The sequence below is a fragment of the Tenrec ecaudatus genome, chromosome 11, assembly GCF_050624435.1.
Source record: "Tenrec ecaudatus isolate mTenEca1 chromosome 11, mTenEca1.hap1, whole genome shotgun sequence".
Taxonomy (NCBI): Eukaryota; Metazoa; Chordata; class Mammalia; order Afrosoricida; family Tenrecidae; genus Tenrec; species Tenrec ecaudatus.
In genome coordinates this window covers 71,282,014-71,296,453 of record NC_134540.1, presented here as the reverse complement: position 1 = coordinate 71,296,453, position 14,440 = coordinate 71,282,014, and the positions used below count along the sequence as shown (strand labels likewise).

The window sequence follows — 14,440 nt, the reverse complement described above, 5'->3', positions numbered from 1 at the left end:
GACCCAATGTAGCAGTATAACTACCTTTCTAGGCCGTCATCTAAGCTCTAAGCTGAGCAGATTCCCGGGCTGGATGGGCCCGGGGTGCCCACCCTCCTGGGGGCAGCCAAGCTCTTCACCCTTGATCCACCAGGGCTCCTGTGCTGCTGGCTGGGATTGCTGAACCAGCCTTGTGGAACCAGTTGTTCTATGTTTCTTGAAATAGTTGTATGCTTTTCCTTGGCTTTGTGTTTTAATCTATAAGGTTTGCTTCAGCTAAACCTTGATAGAATAATTCTTTTTGTGTGTCTTTATAAGTCCATCTGTAGGTCAATTTTGCCTAAGAAAATAATTGTGAGTGTATATTTTCTCCCAAAAATCTGTTTGTGATTTATAGGTACGTGTACAAATGTGGCTGTAGACAAGATTGCTATAATCTGTGTTTCATATTGTTGAATATGTTGGTCACGGTTTGTAGGCACAGAGGCTAGAGCAGTGAGTGAGCGAGAAAGCGAGAGCCTCCACTCTGACCGTCTGAACACTGGAATTGGGCAGGGATACAACGTACATGTAAGCCACTGAGTTACCAAGCTAATCTCAAATAGTATGAAAAGAAAAAGCAAGGCAGTCCTCTTTGAAAAATGTCGCTTGGGCTGAGACTTCTTTAACTACTAACAGGTACTGGGAAGTAAGAGCATTCCAGAGAGCGAGCAGGAAGCATAACAAACTCACAGGGGCAGTTCTACCCTGTCCTCTAGGGTCGCTATGAGTCGGCATGCACTCCAAGGCAGGGGATTTAGTTGGGCGTCTCATAACCCATAGAGTTACTGTATGTATGCAGAAGTAAAACTTAAGGTTTACCTCTTACTATATTGAATACAAGTACTTGCCTAGGTAGGCTCCGTAAGATGAGCAAGAATACTCCTGACCTCAAATTTATTCTAATTAAGGAATTCTGTAGGAGGTCCTACTCTGAGCTGAGGATAAATGCTATCCCCGTTCTCTGTAATGTTATGACATTGATCCTCAAAATACTTGTTCTCAGGACTCATATCTTAAAACTTATTACGGACCTCAAGAGTCTTTTTTGTTTTCGCTTATGTAGGTTCTTTCTGTCAATATTTACCATATTAAAAATTAAAAGTGAGATCTTGGTATTTTTATTAATTCAATTAAAATGATAATTAGCCCCTTCCAGTTAGCATAGATAACACTTTAATGAGAAATGGCTATTGAAAAAGGAGTGTCCTATTACATTTTTGCAAACCAAACTCACTGCCATGGAGTCAGTTCCCACTCAGCGACTCACCAGACAGAACAGCCCCTGTGGGTGTCTGAGACCATGACCCTTTAGGGGAGTAGAAGGCCTCCTCTTTCTCCCATGATGTGGCTGGTGGTTTCAAACTGCTGACCTTTCTATTGGCAGCCAGTGAACAACCCACTATGCCACCCGGGCTTCTCTGACTTCACAGAGAGTGGAATTCTCCTATATGCTCTGCATTCAGTCGATCCTGATGGGTTGTTTTGTTTGAAGTGCCTTAAGAAAGAACAGACAGGGCGTGCTGCGGCAGCAGTGTAAGAGCTGCACTATTAACTGAAAGGTCAGTCACTGAAACCCACCAGTCCCACAGCAGGAGAGAGATGTCGCGGTCTGCTTCTGTAAAGGTCAGAGCTTTGGAAACCCCACCGGGTGGTTCCGCTCTGTCCAATGAGAATTGACTCAGTGACAACAGGTTTGGTTTTGAGGTTGTTTGTATTAAGAAAATCTGACCTGACACAGCCGTGTATTTGGAAAACCGAGGCGTATCTTAATTAGCTTTCAATTAATTATGAGTATTCTGCTTTGGCACTACACCAAAACTTAAAGTGTGGCAGTCTGTTAAGTTAGCCACACTGTGGAATCTGAAATCATTTAACAATGAATGTTTACGTTATTACACTAAAATTCATTTACCGTATCTACTTGAGTATAAGCCAACACGAATATCAGCCGAGGCACCTAATCTTACCCACAAAACGGCATTTAAAATGTGCTGAAAAACTTGGCTTATACATGAGTATGTACAGTACCTCTCCCCCCTGAAAAATGTTGTAGCACCCTGCAGCAGTCATTTAGAAAATTGTGGCTCACCTACCGGCAGATGCGTAGACCTGCATGTTGACGCACTTCGCTGCGCAATGTTTTACGTCCTGCTCGTCGTTGCAGCCATCCATCTCATCAAAGTGCTCGCTTAAGTTTTAGGAAGATGTCGAGCTCACCACAGTGAACGTTGTTTTCAGAATGTTTTGCTCTAGTTTATCATTGTCACCAAGTGCTTCCATTATTTTCCTGAAAGAGATAGACTCAGTGAATGTTTGTGAAATGTCTGCCAGATACCCAGATCTGAATGGTCATAGACGGGCTGCCAGCATCCTTTTGATATGAACATGTCCCTGAAAGACATCGAGGGCAGCGAGCACCTCACACAGCAGCCTCTCCAGGCCGGCCCAGCCCTTCCGTGTGCCCTGGAAGGGCTCTAGGCATCGTTATGGTTTTGTCACCCAGAACGTTAGGCAGACGTGTGCTCGAGGCTGGCGAGGTTGAGTCCTGCTTGCTCACGGGCTTGTTTGTGCACTGGTTACGAGGAGCACTTGATACCACCGCCAATGGAAGCAGTCGGCCATTTTGCCCGCCATTGCTTTTGCCGACCATTCGTGCAGATGTCGACACCGCGAAAAGTCAAGTGGCATCTTGATTCTTATGGAAAGAGGGTGTGCTGCATGGCCAGGTTGCCTCAAAGGTGGCCCCGCAGTCCAGGCAACCACAGACTACTGGGATGAGGACTCCGATCAGTAGCAGCAATCCCTCCACACAGGCTACCCCTGCCCTGTCCTATCGAGTCACACTCAGGAGGCACTTGTACAGTGTTCACTCAACTCCCTGCCATCTCGTCGATACTGCCTGAAGATCCTAGTAGTAAAAACCAAGCGTCCTTCATAAAAATAAGAGAAGGCCGCTAACTTGATTGACAGGAACATCAACCCGAGTGACCATCCAGAAGTCAAAGGCCAAGATAAACATCTAGCACTCTCTCGCGTTTGTGCTTTCTCCTCTAAAGCCAGGGCCAGTGCAAGCAGACGTGACTAGCTTACCAGACCAGGGTCTGACTCAACAGCGACTTGTAGAAACCAGTTTTTTCACGGCTCGGGGTCCAAGAGGACGCCTCAGGACTGTAGCTCGTGTAGGCTATTCCAGCAGTCAGGAAAGCCAGAGGCCTTGGTTACCGTCAGTGAGAGGCTGGGAAGCAGTGTCGGGATGTGCACCAGAAGTAGGAGTTCAGGTGCTGGCTGTTATTTACCCTCAGGTTAACTTTGTGCCCAAACTTTGCTCCTTGTGCACTGTACTTCAAGATGTTGACGGTAAAAAATAAAAGCCTCTACACCAAAGCACGGAGGAGCCTTGGTAGCATATTCAGCAGCTCGAAACCAAGGCGCTCTACTCACATTTGAGACTTCCAGCCTCGTACCGCTCTCCCCCGTCTGACAGGCTCGGTCGGAGTCGGCATCCACTCAGTAGCGGTGTGTTTGATGAACCCAAGCAAACGCCATGAGGATGCGGGTTGCAGAAGAGACCAGGCTGCTTGGTCTTAATGCAGAATAGAGAGGGTCACCCCTGGTGACCCAGCTCAGCTATCTAGCTAGCCAGTGTCTACATCAGAAGGAATAAAAATTGCTTACATATTAATCGATTTGGGAAACTATATTGTACTGTGATGGGGATAAAGAGAAACAATTTTTCAGAGAATGTTATTAACGACTCCGATTTATTTGCCCCATGATTTAAGGCTCTTCCACTGCAGAGTCCGACAGGGTTTACAGAGGGCCTCTCTCGGCATTTCATTTTGAACCTCATCTTAAAGCCCGGGGAGAAGACATCTGTCAAAGTCAAGTTTACTCCAACTCACAACAGAACTGTCTCTTCACTCATCATAGTCAGGTAGGTGTGAGCTCACGTGCGCTGCTCACAGCGCAATCCTTGATTTGTTTACAGACGATTGAGTGGGCGGATCCTGTTTGTAAAACAAGGTATGTACTTGTCCAGCCCACCTAACCTCCCATTTAATGGACGTCATAAAAAACTACAGGAGAAATTGTGCATCACAAGGTGGTACATAGTCAGCTGGAGGAAACGCTGTGATTTTTCCCCCTGCCTAGAAACAACCTGACCGTGATGGACGCCGTGATGGTGCAAGGGCATGGGACCACGGAGAGCTTGCGAGTGGCCGGCAAGCTGCCAGGCCCTGGGAGCTCGCTACGCTTTAAAATCACAGAAGCACTGCTGAAAGACTGCACAGAGAGTGAGTACTGACGGCAGTTCTAAGAGCACAAATCTTATCACTTGTGCGAAACGATTCCCAAAGCAATCTAATTTCCTCTCGTGCGCATGTGACGTGGTGAATGAATGCCTAAGTTACTTTTTAATTTTTTAACGCAAATTACTGGAAGTTTACAAAGCGCATCAATTTCCCACTCCCCAGTTCATGCGTACTTTGTTTGATGTCACTGATAGCAGTCCCCACAGTGTAACATCCCTTAGCCCGTCTCCTCCCTCTGTGTCATGTTGCCATTCCTCCCTCTTTCCTACGCTGTCTGAACCTTGACCTTGGGTACGTACTGCCCCTGTGATCTCAAGTAGTTGATGATTCTAAGGTATATATGCCTCTCTGGTAATATTGTCCCCTTCTTGACCTAGTGATTTGAATGCCTAAGATTTTAAGGGAATTTCTTGACCTGGTGATTTGAATGCCTAAGATTTTAAGGGAACTCCCTGTCTTGTTTTCAGACCTACTCAGAGGGCTTGATTTGCCTCTTTAAAGAGATTTACAGTATCAGTGTTCCATGTATACCTTAGCTGGCTTACTGTAAGTAGGAAACCTAAAGCATCATTTCACCGTTTCTAGCTAAAAAGACATGTTCTTTAAAAATGGATTTGCTGATGGAATCTGGGCAGCACTGATCTTTAGGGTGTGGGGGTGCTTGGGATCTCTGACACCTGGGTGTTCATAAGTAATGTACTGACATTTGGCTTGGGATCACATGATGGCAAGATCTATACCGAGTCCTCTTTTTTTTTTTCCTTTAGCTTTAAAACTAAGAGAACCAAATTTCACATTGAAAAGAACATTTAAAGTTGAGAACACAGGACAGCTGCAAATCCACGTAGAAGCCATAGAAATCAGTGGCTCCTCCTGTGAGGGATACGGCTTTAAAGTTGTTAATTGTCAAGAGTTCACACTAAGTGCCAATGCTTCTAAGGACATCATTATATTGTAAGTATTTTCCTGTGAGACATGATGAGTCACTGGCTTCTCACTAATTTTTTATGGGAGTTGCCCAAGCTCCATATAAAGGTAAATTTTCATATTTGAAAAATCAAAATGTCTTTTAAAAAAGACACCATAATATATTCATTTGACTACTCTTTACTTCATCTCTGGTTAAGATATTTCTTCATATATCAAAAAATAATCAAGGTTGGAAAGCTACCTCTGTCTCCAAAGTGGATCAGATCATCTTAGGAGCCAGTTTCAGAATTATTTCCAGACTTACATTAACGCATAAAATGTTGGTAAGGGAATTGACTGTAAACTCAGACTGTTTCACAACATACCAGAGACTTGTATCATGAATGTACCCTGTTTTATGTTATAATAACACGTAATATTTTGGTGAGAAGACAGAATGTGTATATCAGTAATAGCTGGAGCCTACTTCACAATTAACTGAAAAAGGCTTATGTAGTAAATATAATCCCTACCCCTTAATTGAGTACCGATTGCATGGTCTTCAATGGACAGTTACTGAATGCGTAGCTGCCTTATCCCTGGTAAAGTGTGCCACTTACAGGTGCAGTGAGGGAAGGCCGATTTCCCCCAGCAGTGACAGATTCCATTGGGAGCACTCAGTCGCCATGACGTGACAATAAAGCAGTGCTGCGGCAGACGCGGAGATGATCCCTAGGACGAGGGTGGTCTGAGGAAAACCGTGTGAGCTGGCGGGTGGTCTGCAAGAAGAGTGTGCATTCAGATAACGGAGGAAGGAATGCAAAGAAGCACTGAATTAGTAATAATATGCAAAGTGTATTTGTGTTCTTTTATGTAATTTCTCCAATTATTCGCGGAATATAGTTGTTCCTATTAGTAATTTTATGAGGGAATTTAGTAAAAGTATCAGATTCTAAAATTCTGTGTTATGTTCCAAAAGTTCTTAGGACTAATATTATAATTAAGCTGCTTGTGTTTGTTTTTAATACTTTGTCTCGCTACCATCATGTGTATTAGGTTTACTCCTGATTTCACGGCTTCTAGAGTTATTCGAGAACTGAAGTTTATAACGACAAGCGGCTCGGAGTTTATCTTTATTTTGAACGCATCCCTTCCATACCATATGTTAGCCACCTGTGCAGAAGCCCTACCGAGGCCCAACTGGGAACTGGCTCTGTACATCATCATCTCAGGAATAATGAGGTGCGTGTGCCTTCTGACGAGGTTGGTCGTCACCTGTCATTTGTCACGGCGGGCCTGTCACTGCTCCAGTGAGCGAAACCGTGCCAGGCCTTCGTCCGGCTGCCATGTTGGCGCAGACAGCCACCGTGCTTGCACCACGTCTGCAAAGACAAATAACGCGTGTCAGTGCCCATTCGCTCATATCGGGAAGACTGTGTGAAGTTTTTAATAACTCAAATAACCACCAGGTGAAGTCACTTGACTTAGGTGTAGTATAAAATTTACTCAGCTTAATAGTGTCTTCCTCTTGAAGCATGCCTAAGGAGTGTGAAGCTGATGAGCAGGTTTGTTTTTTTGAATCAGCATCTTTGTCCTTTTTATTTCCCCCCGTATATTTCTTTGCACACTTTGAGACAGATGTACTCTCTTTTAGTTTGCATAGTTCCTCCACACCTTACAGGGAAGAGTTGAAACTAAAAGCAGAGAAAGCACCGTCTGGGTCTCTCCTGACACCAGCAGTGACCTGTGCTCCGGAAGCCCCCGGGGAAGGGGCCTTTTCTATTTATTTAGTGTGTAGACTTTCATCTCTGAAACTTTAATGTTGCCAGCCCAAAAAAGTGTCACATGCTTCTTGTTGTTTTGTTTACTGTGTCACACTGTACTTCGCCAAGAGGCGCTCTGGTGTTGGCTTTTGAAAGGTTTCCAGTTTTGTAACTCTTGCACTAACAAACGAGACTTCATTCTCCAACCCTGTATCCCTGCAGCGCCCTCTTTCTGTTGGTCATTGGAACAGCCTACTTGGAAGCTCAAGGGATCTGGGAGCCATTTCGGAGGCGACTGTCCTTTGAGGCCTCCAACCCACCCTTCGACGTGGGCAGGCCATTTGATCTCAGGAGAATCGTTGGCATTTCATCCGAAGGAAAGTATGTTCACAAGCTTGAAATAGATTCTCTAGGAGGCACCGCTTTGGCTAATGTAATAACACGGTTACTCTTTTCTCCTCTGGGAGGAAAAGAAACCCCTCTAATTCTCTCACCTCTTCCCATACCCCGGGTGCCCCCCGCTCCCCGAACTCTGAGCTCAGAGCAGTGCTTGTTACATTGGTGAGAGCGAGCATAGGCTTGGTTCCTGTCACTGCCGCAACGCAGGGGTCTTCAAGTCGAGCAGACTGGGATTACCAAAGCCATCCTTTCTTCCCATGGCAGTGCATGTTGGACTTGGTAGGTTGCTTTGTACTAATCTGCAATTGCGCTTTTTTCCAGCTTGAACACACTCGGCTGTGACCCCGGTCACGGCCGCGGCTTCTGTGGAGCAGGCGGCCCGGCATCGAGACCCGGTGCAGGGGGTCACAAGCAGTGCGGCACACCAGGCCATCCACACAGCAGCCACAGCAGTAGAAACTCAGCTGACGTGGAAAGCGTCAGATCCAAAAACAGCTCAAGTACCTCAAGCAGGACTTCTGCACAAGCAGCTTCCTCCCAGTCAGCTAGCAAGACAAGCCCCCTGGTCTTCGATTCAAACTCTGCGGCCCAGGGCCATACGGCAGGCAGAAAGTCCAGAGGGGCCAAACAGAGCCAGCAGAGCAGCCAGCACCATGTCCACAGCACGCTGGAGCAGCACTCCCCACCCCCGCCACCGCCAGTGCCTCACCAGCCGGAGCCGCAGCCTGAGAGACTGTCCCCCGCCCCCCTCGCACACCCGTCCCACCCTGAACGTGTCAGCAGCACAAGGCACAGCTCAGAGGACTCGGACATCACCAGTCTCATAGAAGCCATGGACAAAGACTTCGACCACCACGACTCCCCACCCCTGGAAGTGTTTACAGAGCAGCCTCCGTCGCCATTATCAAAAAACAAAGGTAATCCTCTGCTCATACTGCCGGCCAAACGAGAAGTGGGAGAAAGCCCCAGCAAGCACAGGCTGTTGTGATCGTAGGTGCGGGCAACAGTTGATTGATTAGCTACTCTGCTGGCTCAAGTTTGTCTCCTATATTGGGATTCAACATCTCTCTCAAAATGCAAACATCAATACCCGCTTGTCATGAATGGTGGCCGTTGTCCTAGATTGCTCACCAGATTCAGCAGTTGGTTGGAAATCTATTTTCCTTTCAACTGCCTGTGATTTTGGATATTACTTGCTTTTTCATTCAAAAATCAATCTTTGCTTTAGAGGAGAGGCTGGACAACTGTAGCCAGCAGACCAGAACGGAGCTATTTTTATAAATGAAGTCTTACTGGAGCTCAGCCAGCACTGGCAGAGCTGAGAGGTGACAGCCGTGTGTGACTCTCAGAGCTGAGAAAGCTTGGCCATGTGGCCCTTGGAGCGCTGTAGACTCGATTATCTGAGCAACACATTGTTCCTTGACCTAGAAACTTGAGAACAGTAGCACGTCGACCCTCACTGTTCCTATGGCCAAGAATCGAGGTGCCACTGAGCAGGGATGTGTGGCTCCCCCAGGTGGACCCGCCTCCAGTCATTCCTGTGGCTACCTGGATTCAGTTCTTCCTCGCCTGTGATTGAACGTGCTGGCTAGACTGAGCTCACAGTGTGATGGTTGGCTTCATCGGAACAAATGGGACAGACAGGGAGAGGGAAGACATGGTAGCAGAAGTCACCTTCTTGAATATCCTAATCCTGGAAGTGGCAGCCTAACGCTTGTACAGTGTGCTTGGGCCACAGGGGCATGGATACCCGGAGGTGGGGGCCGTGGGAGCCAAAGTGGGAAGAGGAGGAGCCAGCCGGCTTCTGGTTGTTTCCATCTTTTGTCTTCGCAGCCTCCCCTCTCCCTGTGCGGCAGCCATGCGAACACACAGTGTTCTACTCTCACACTGACCCCCGGGGAGGCTGTGCCTTCATTGACAGCCAGAGACCTAGGACACCCTGCTCCCCACAATGTGGCACCTAGGCCTGCAGAATTCCCCAGGAATGGCCTGCATTGCCATATATAAAGCACTAAAATGTCTTCACTATTGATTGATTTTGACAGAATTTTTTTTTCTTGCTAACCCCTTAGTAATAGAGCTTACAGATTTTAGGGTAATTTTTATAGTAATATAAAGTGAAAGCTTAAAGTTTCCCTTTGTATTAGATCAGGTTATATATTTTGGCCTTGTTAGGAACATGAATAAAATAAATGTAGAGTAATTAATTAATTGATTGATTAAAATAAATGCATACTCTCATTATCCCAGGAGCAGGGTCAGCAGTTTGACCCCACTGGAGACTCCCTGGAACAAAGACGAGGCTGTCCATGCCCTAAAGACCCACAGCCTCGGAAGCCCACAGGGGCAGTGCTCTGTCCTGTACAGTTGCCATCAGTCAGAACGGACTTCATAGGAGAAGGCGTGGGTTGTCTTAGTTTATCCATACCACAAGGGAAGAATTTGGCAGTAAGGTTACGTGCCGCGTCTCTCGAGTGTACGATACTCATCTACTGTCAGTTTGCTGGGTCCATTTCTGTTTTTAGAGTCATTTATCTAGAAATTAAATTTTGAAGTAAAAGTGTTTTTTGGTTTTTTAAATTTTTACAGTGGTCCTAGAGTTGCCCTAGCCAGAGCTATTGATGGAGCTTGGGAGTTACAGTATTGGTGATTCCGGAGCCCACGAGGGACCCCAGGGGTCACAAGCTACTCCACTTATCCTTCCCTCCACGGCTATTTTGGAAAGAAGGAAGCAGCCAGGATCTTTATTGTTTTTTCTGTTCTTCAGTAAACGTCTTTGTGGAAGTATACCATGACAGATAGAAACAGTCTTTTAAATGAACATTAAAAGTAGGCATTGATCTCAGAGCTGCAGAGGACCCTGAGCCGAGCACAGCCAGTCCTCAGTGACTCCATCTCATTCCCAACAGAAGCAGTGTCATGGCCAGTCTGTCTCTAGTCGGGAGGCAGGGTGGTGTCGAGGGCAGGAGCCAGGCTCTGCTTCCTGTCAGGAGGCCATGATTGAATCCAGGCTGGTCCACACATTAACTTAACTCTGGAGGCATTTGCCTCTCAGCCCCCATCTGCTTGCCCTGACAATGGTTGCTAATGCTCTTCTCAGCGGGGGCAACGACTACTATGACTGTCGGTAGGAATTGAGACTTGGCATGGCGGGAACTGCCTTTGAGTCTGACTGTGGCTGTGGAGCGTCCCAGTACAGGTGACTGCTCGACTCTTGGTTTGAGGGTGAGAAGTAGGATGGGCAAAGGGCTAAGGAAAGGCAGGGTCCCGAGGGCAAGGCTTATGGGAAGCTCAGCAGACGACAGCGCAGCAGAAAGCAGGTAGACGGTGTGATTAGCATGGCCCAGCACGGTCAGACGGTGCCGCACAGACGCTGGCAGTTAGGACGGTCTATGACCTTGAAGCGGACAGTTTCTGTGAAACTATAGGACTGAAAACCAAGCTGCCATGGCTGTGCGAGGCCGTCACACCCCACTCTTGTCAGTGGCCGCTGCTGTGGTGTCTGTGGAGCAGTGGGAGGGAGTGCAATGGCACATTCGTGCTTTTACCCGTGTGTCTGTGTTGTCCAATTTTTAACAAGAGAGAAAGCATTTATCGTTTTGAAATAACAAGCGTGATGCTTGAACATATCTCCGGTCCAAGGACGAAAGGCCAGTCGAGCTGAGGGCAGCGTGCTGGGCAACCTGTCCTCACCCAGCTATGCCGCTCTCACACACCTGGTGAGGGGCATTGGGGAACTTTGGTGTCCTGGCAGGAACTCGGTCTAAGAAAGGATATGGAGCCACACTGAGCTCAGGTTGACTCTTCACCCCTCAGCCTTCGGGATGCTCCTTTCTCCAACGCAAACAAGCACAAAGGCACTTGGAGAAGCAGTACCCACGGAGCTGGAGTAGGATGAGACCCTGTTTTGCAGCAGATTGTGTGAAAGGAGGGAGATTTGTACAATTGAGTGGAGAGATGAAGAGGTGCCCACCACAGGGGAAGTTAGGGGAGTTTTTGCTTGTACTAAATGAGAACCATCTGCTGAGACCGAATGGGGACGCAGCAGGGCAGAAATAAAAATGGGAGAGCACTTGGAATAGTCACATTTCAAATAGCTTTAAATTCTAAAGACTGATATTCTGCAGGAATTGAGACTTGGATTCGGTGAGGGCCATTCCCAGTGGTCCAGAGCAGAGACTGGGTAGTTGGACTAAGGCATTGATGGAGTTCTGCGGGACAGAGGCAGCACAAAAGTCGGGGTTAGAACACCAGGGGGGTGTTGGCTGAGCAAGATGGTATAACCTTCAGTCTTTTGCTTAGCAGCTGAGCACTTTAGCCATCTGCCACGAGGGCTCCTGACTCACTGCCATCGAGTCAGTGCCAACCATCGCAACCTTCTAGGACAGGGCAGACCTAACCCTGTGAGTTCCAAGACGCTTTTTCCAGAGTAGAAGCCTGGCTTTCTGCCGATGTTCTCAAAGGAGGGAAGTAATTAATTTGTTGTAATTGTGTGCCGTTGAGGAGACCCCACATGACAGTACAGCTTCCCCTGGGGTTTCCTAGGCGCTGACCTTGTGGGAACAGATTGGAAGCTGAGCAGCAGTCTTTTCTCCTCCATAACTGCTGGTAGATTCAAATCACAGATCCTTAAGTTTGTAGCCACCTACCTAAGCATTGTACCAGCAGGGCTCCTGCTTGTGTGACTAGTCTGTTTGCAGTGTGAGACCATTGCCTAGTGCTGTAACCCGTCCGTTCTGTTTTCTGAGTGCAACAGGATACGCCATTGGTCAGTTGTCAGGTATGGACATTTGTCAACATCTCGATCCCTCACATCCTCTGTTGGTCTGAGAAAGCCGGTTCTTAGCGTAGTGAGATGAAGTCAGTGGAGGAACCCCGTCCAGCAGTAACCAGAAGCCTTCCTGCCCTCGGCTATCAGAAGAGGGTAAGTGGGAACCAGGACTTCTAGCTGGCAGTTAAGAGGTGGCACACACCCTTTCCCCTGGGAGCAGGGTCCGAGAGAGCCAGCAAAGACAGAGGCTTAACACCTCACATCCAGCCCCAGAACGTCACACCCAGAGGGTCTCAAATCAGCGTTTATACCAAAAATCAGGAAGAACTCGGACTAAGTGCAAGCACAACGCACCGTCCATGAGTCCAGCACAGAGGTGAGAGAGACTGGGGTGTTCTGACAGGGGTCTCACAGGACTTCTCAGGGAGCAGCCATGCACACACGCAAAACATGTGATGTCACACACACGCGCACACACAAAATGACCGACTGAGCAAAGAGATAGAAGCTATAAAGAATAAAGTGAAAATTTTAGGACTGAAAATGACAGGTCACCATAGTGTGAATCAACTCACCGGCCGTGGGGTTTTGGTGGTGGTGGTTGTCTCGTTTTAGATAGAATCACTCGATGCAGAGCTCACCAAATGGTTCGGCTGCTGAATGGAGATGTGGGGGGAGGTGGAATCAGTGAACTTAAATATAGGAAATGGAATGATGCATCCTGAACAGAGAGAAAACTGGTAATTCTGTAGACTAGTGATTCTGGTTAACTTAAAACTTTCTAAAGCACCTCTCTCGAAGTCTACCCCTGTCCAGTTCCCAGCCAGTACTGTCAAAAGCCAGACGGTTGTATTTAATGGACACTCACGCCCAAGGTTGTTGTAAAGTACAGCAGGCTCAGAACCCACCCCCTCAGAAGAAGCCCAGGTGTCCCGAGGGAGAAAAACGAGGCTTTCTGCTCCCAGAAAGATTTAGAGCAGTGGTTCTCAACCTGGGGGTCGAACAGCCCTTTCACAGGGGTCGCCCGATTCATCACAGTAGCAAAATGACAGTGACGAAGTAGCCATGAAAATAATGTTATGGTGGGGTCACCACCACCTGAGGAACTGTATGAAAGGGCCATGGCATGAGGAAGGCTGAGAACCGCTGCTCTAGAGTCTTGGAGACCCACAGGAGCAGCTCTGCTCTGTCCTGTAGGGTAGCATTGAGTCAGAGTTGCCTCGGTGACAGGGGGTTTGATTTAGGTGTGGTTAGCTTTCATGTCCAGTCTCCTTGACTTCTCAAAGCCAAACACCCTCTGAGGCACAGTAGAATGTTCTGGAGCCAGAGACGTGTCAAAACTCACTGAATTGCACAACTAAATTGGATGCATTTTTGTCTGCAAATGAAGTCGGGTTTTGAAAATATTCTAATCAAAAAGTCAAAACCTGACTCCATAAGCTTTCGTTGAATAAGAAAGTTGAGAAAAGAAATGTTTACTAACCAGAAGAGAGTCCGAGCCTCTCCAAAGCCTTTTTCTTACAAACCCAGAGTTATTTGACGTCGCTTTTCTTTCTTAGGGAAAGGAAAGTCTCTTCAACGCAAGGTGAAAACCCCCAAGAAGCAAGACGAGAAGGAGAGGAAAGGGAAGGGGAAGCCACAGGAGGACGAGCTGAAAGACTCCCTGGCCGATGACGACAGCTCCTCCACCACCACGGAGACCTCCAACCCAGACACAGACCCACTGCTCAGAGAGGTGGGGCGGGGGTCTCCCCGAGCACGAGATACATTGCTGCCTCATAGCCAGTGCTGCCCACTTCCATGGGCTGCTTACATATGCACAGGCCCTGCTCGCACCCAGCTCCATAGCTGTCCTGCAGGAGCCAGAGCTTGCGGGCGCAGTCCTCAATTCCCTCAAGGAAGCACGCTTTGGAAGCATTGTCCCTAAAGCGAAAGAGCTAGAAGTTGGAGGCACTGCTTAGAAGCTGGGGACTGTCTGAAATAGTGCCCATACGCTTGCCTTGTGGAGCTTACCTCAGCATCTACGTAGCAGAAGAGGGAGCGAGGGGTGCTGAGCCGGGTCCATCGCGTGGCACTGTCAGCACTTGTTGGGGGCAGGCCCTTGGGTGGCGGCAGGGAAGAAGAGTCCAGGCTTCAGTGGTCAGTGGGACCTGGGAACCCCGCCCACCTCAGATCTTCATTTTGCCCCGTTTTTCAGTTCAGCTTAGAGATGAAAGAACACCTACACTGCGAGCTGCAGGCCTTGCTTTCTGGAGTAAATTTGA

The 14,440-nt window shown here is 47.8% G+C and overlaps 1 protein-coding gene across 1 annotated transcript in view; it reads left to right on the top strand.

Moving 5' to 3' along the window:
• Positions 1-14,440, top strand: part of TMEM131 (transmembrane protein 131) — a 190,163-nt gene that overhangs the window by 158,585 nt on the left and 17,138 nt on the right. The window contains exons 26-32 of the mRNA XM_075563195.1: positions 3,804-3,955; positions 4,174-4,316; positions 5,102-5,288; positions 6,300-6,485; positions 7,229-7,387; positions 7,727-8,322; positions 13,736-13,911. Of these exons, the coding sequence (XP_075419310.1) occupies positions 3,804-3,955; positions 4,174-4,316; positions 5,102-5,288; positions 6,300-6,485; positions 7,229-7,387; positions 7,727-8,322; positions 13,736-13,911 (1,599 nt within the window). The remainder of the gene's footprint in view (positions 1-3,803; positions 3,956-4,173; positions 4,317-5,101; positions 5,289-6,299; positions 6,486-7,228; positions 7,388-7,726; positions 8,323-13,735; positions 13,912-14,440) is intronic.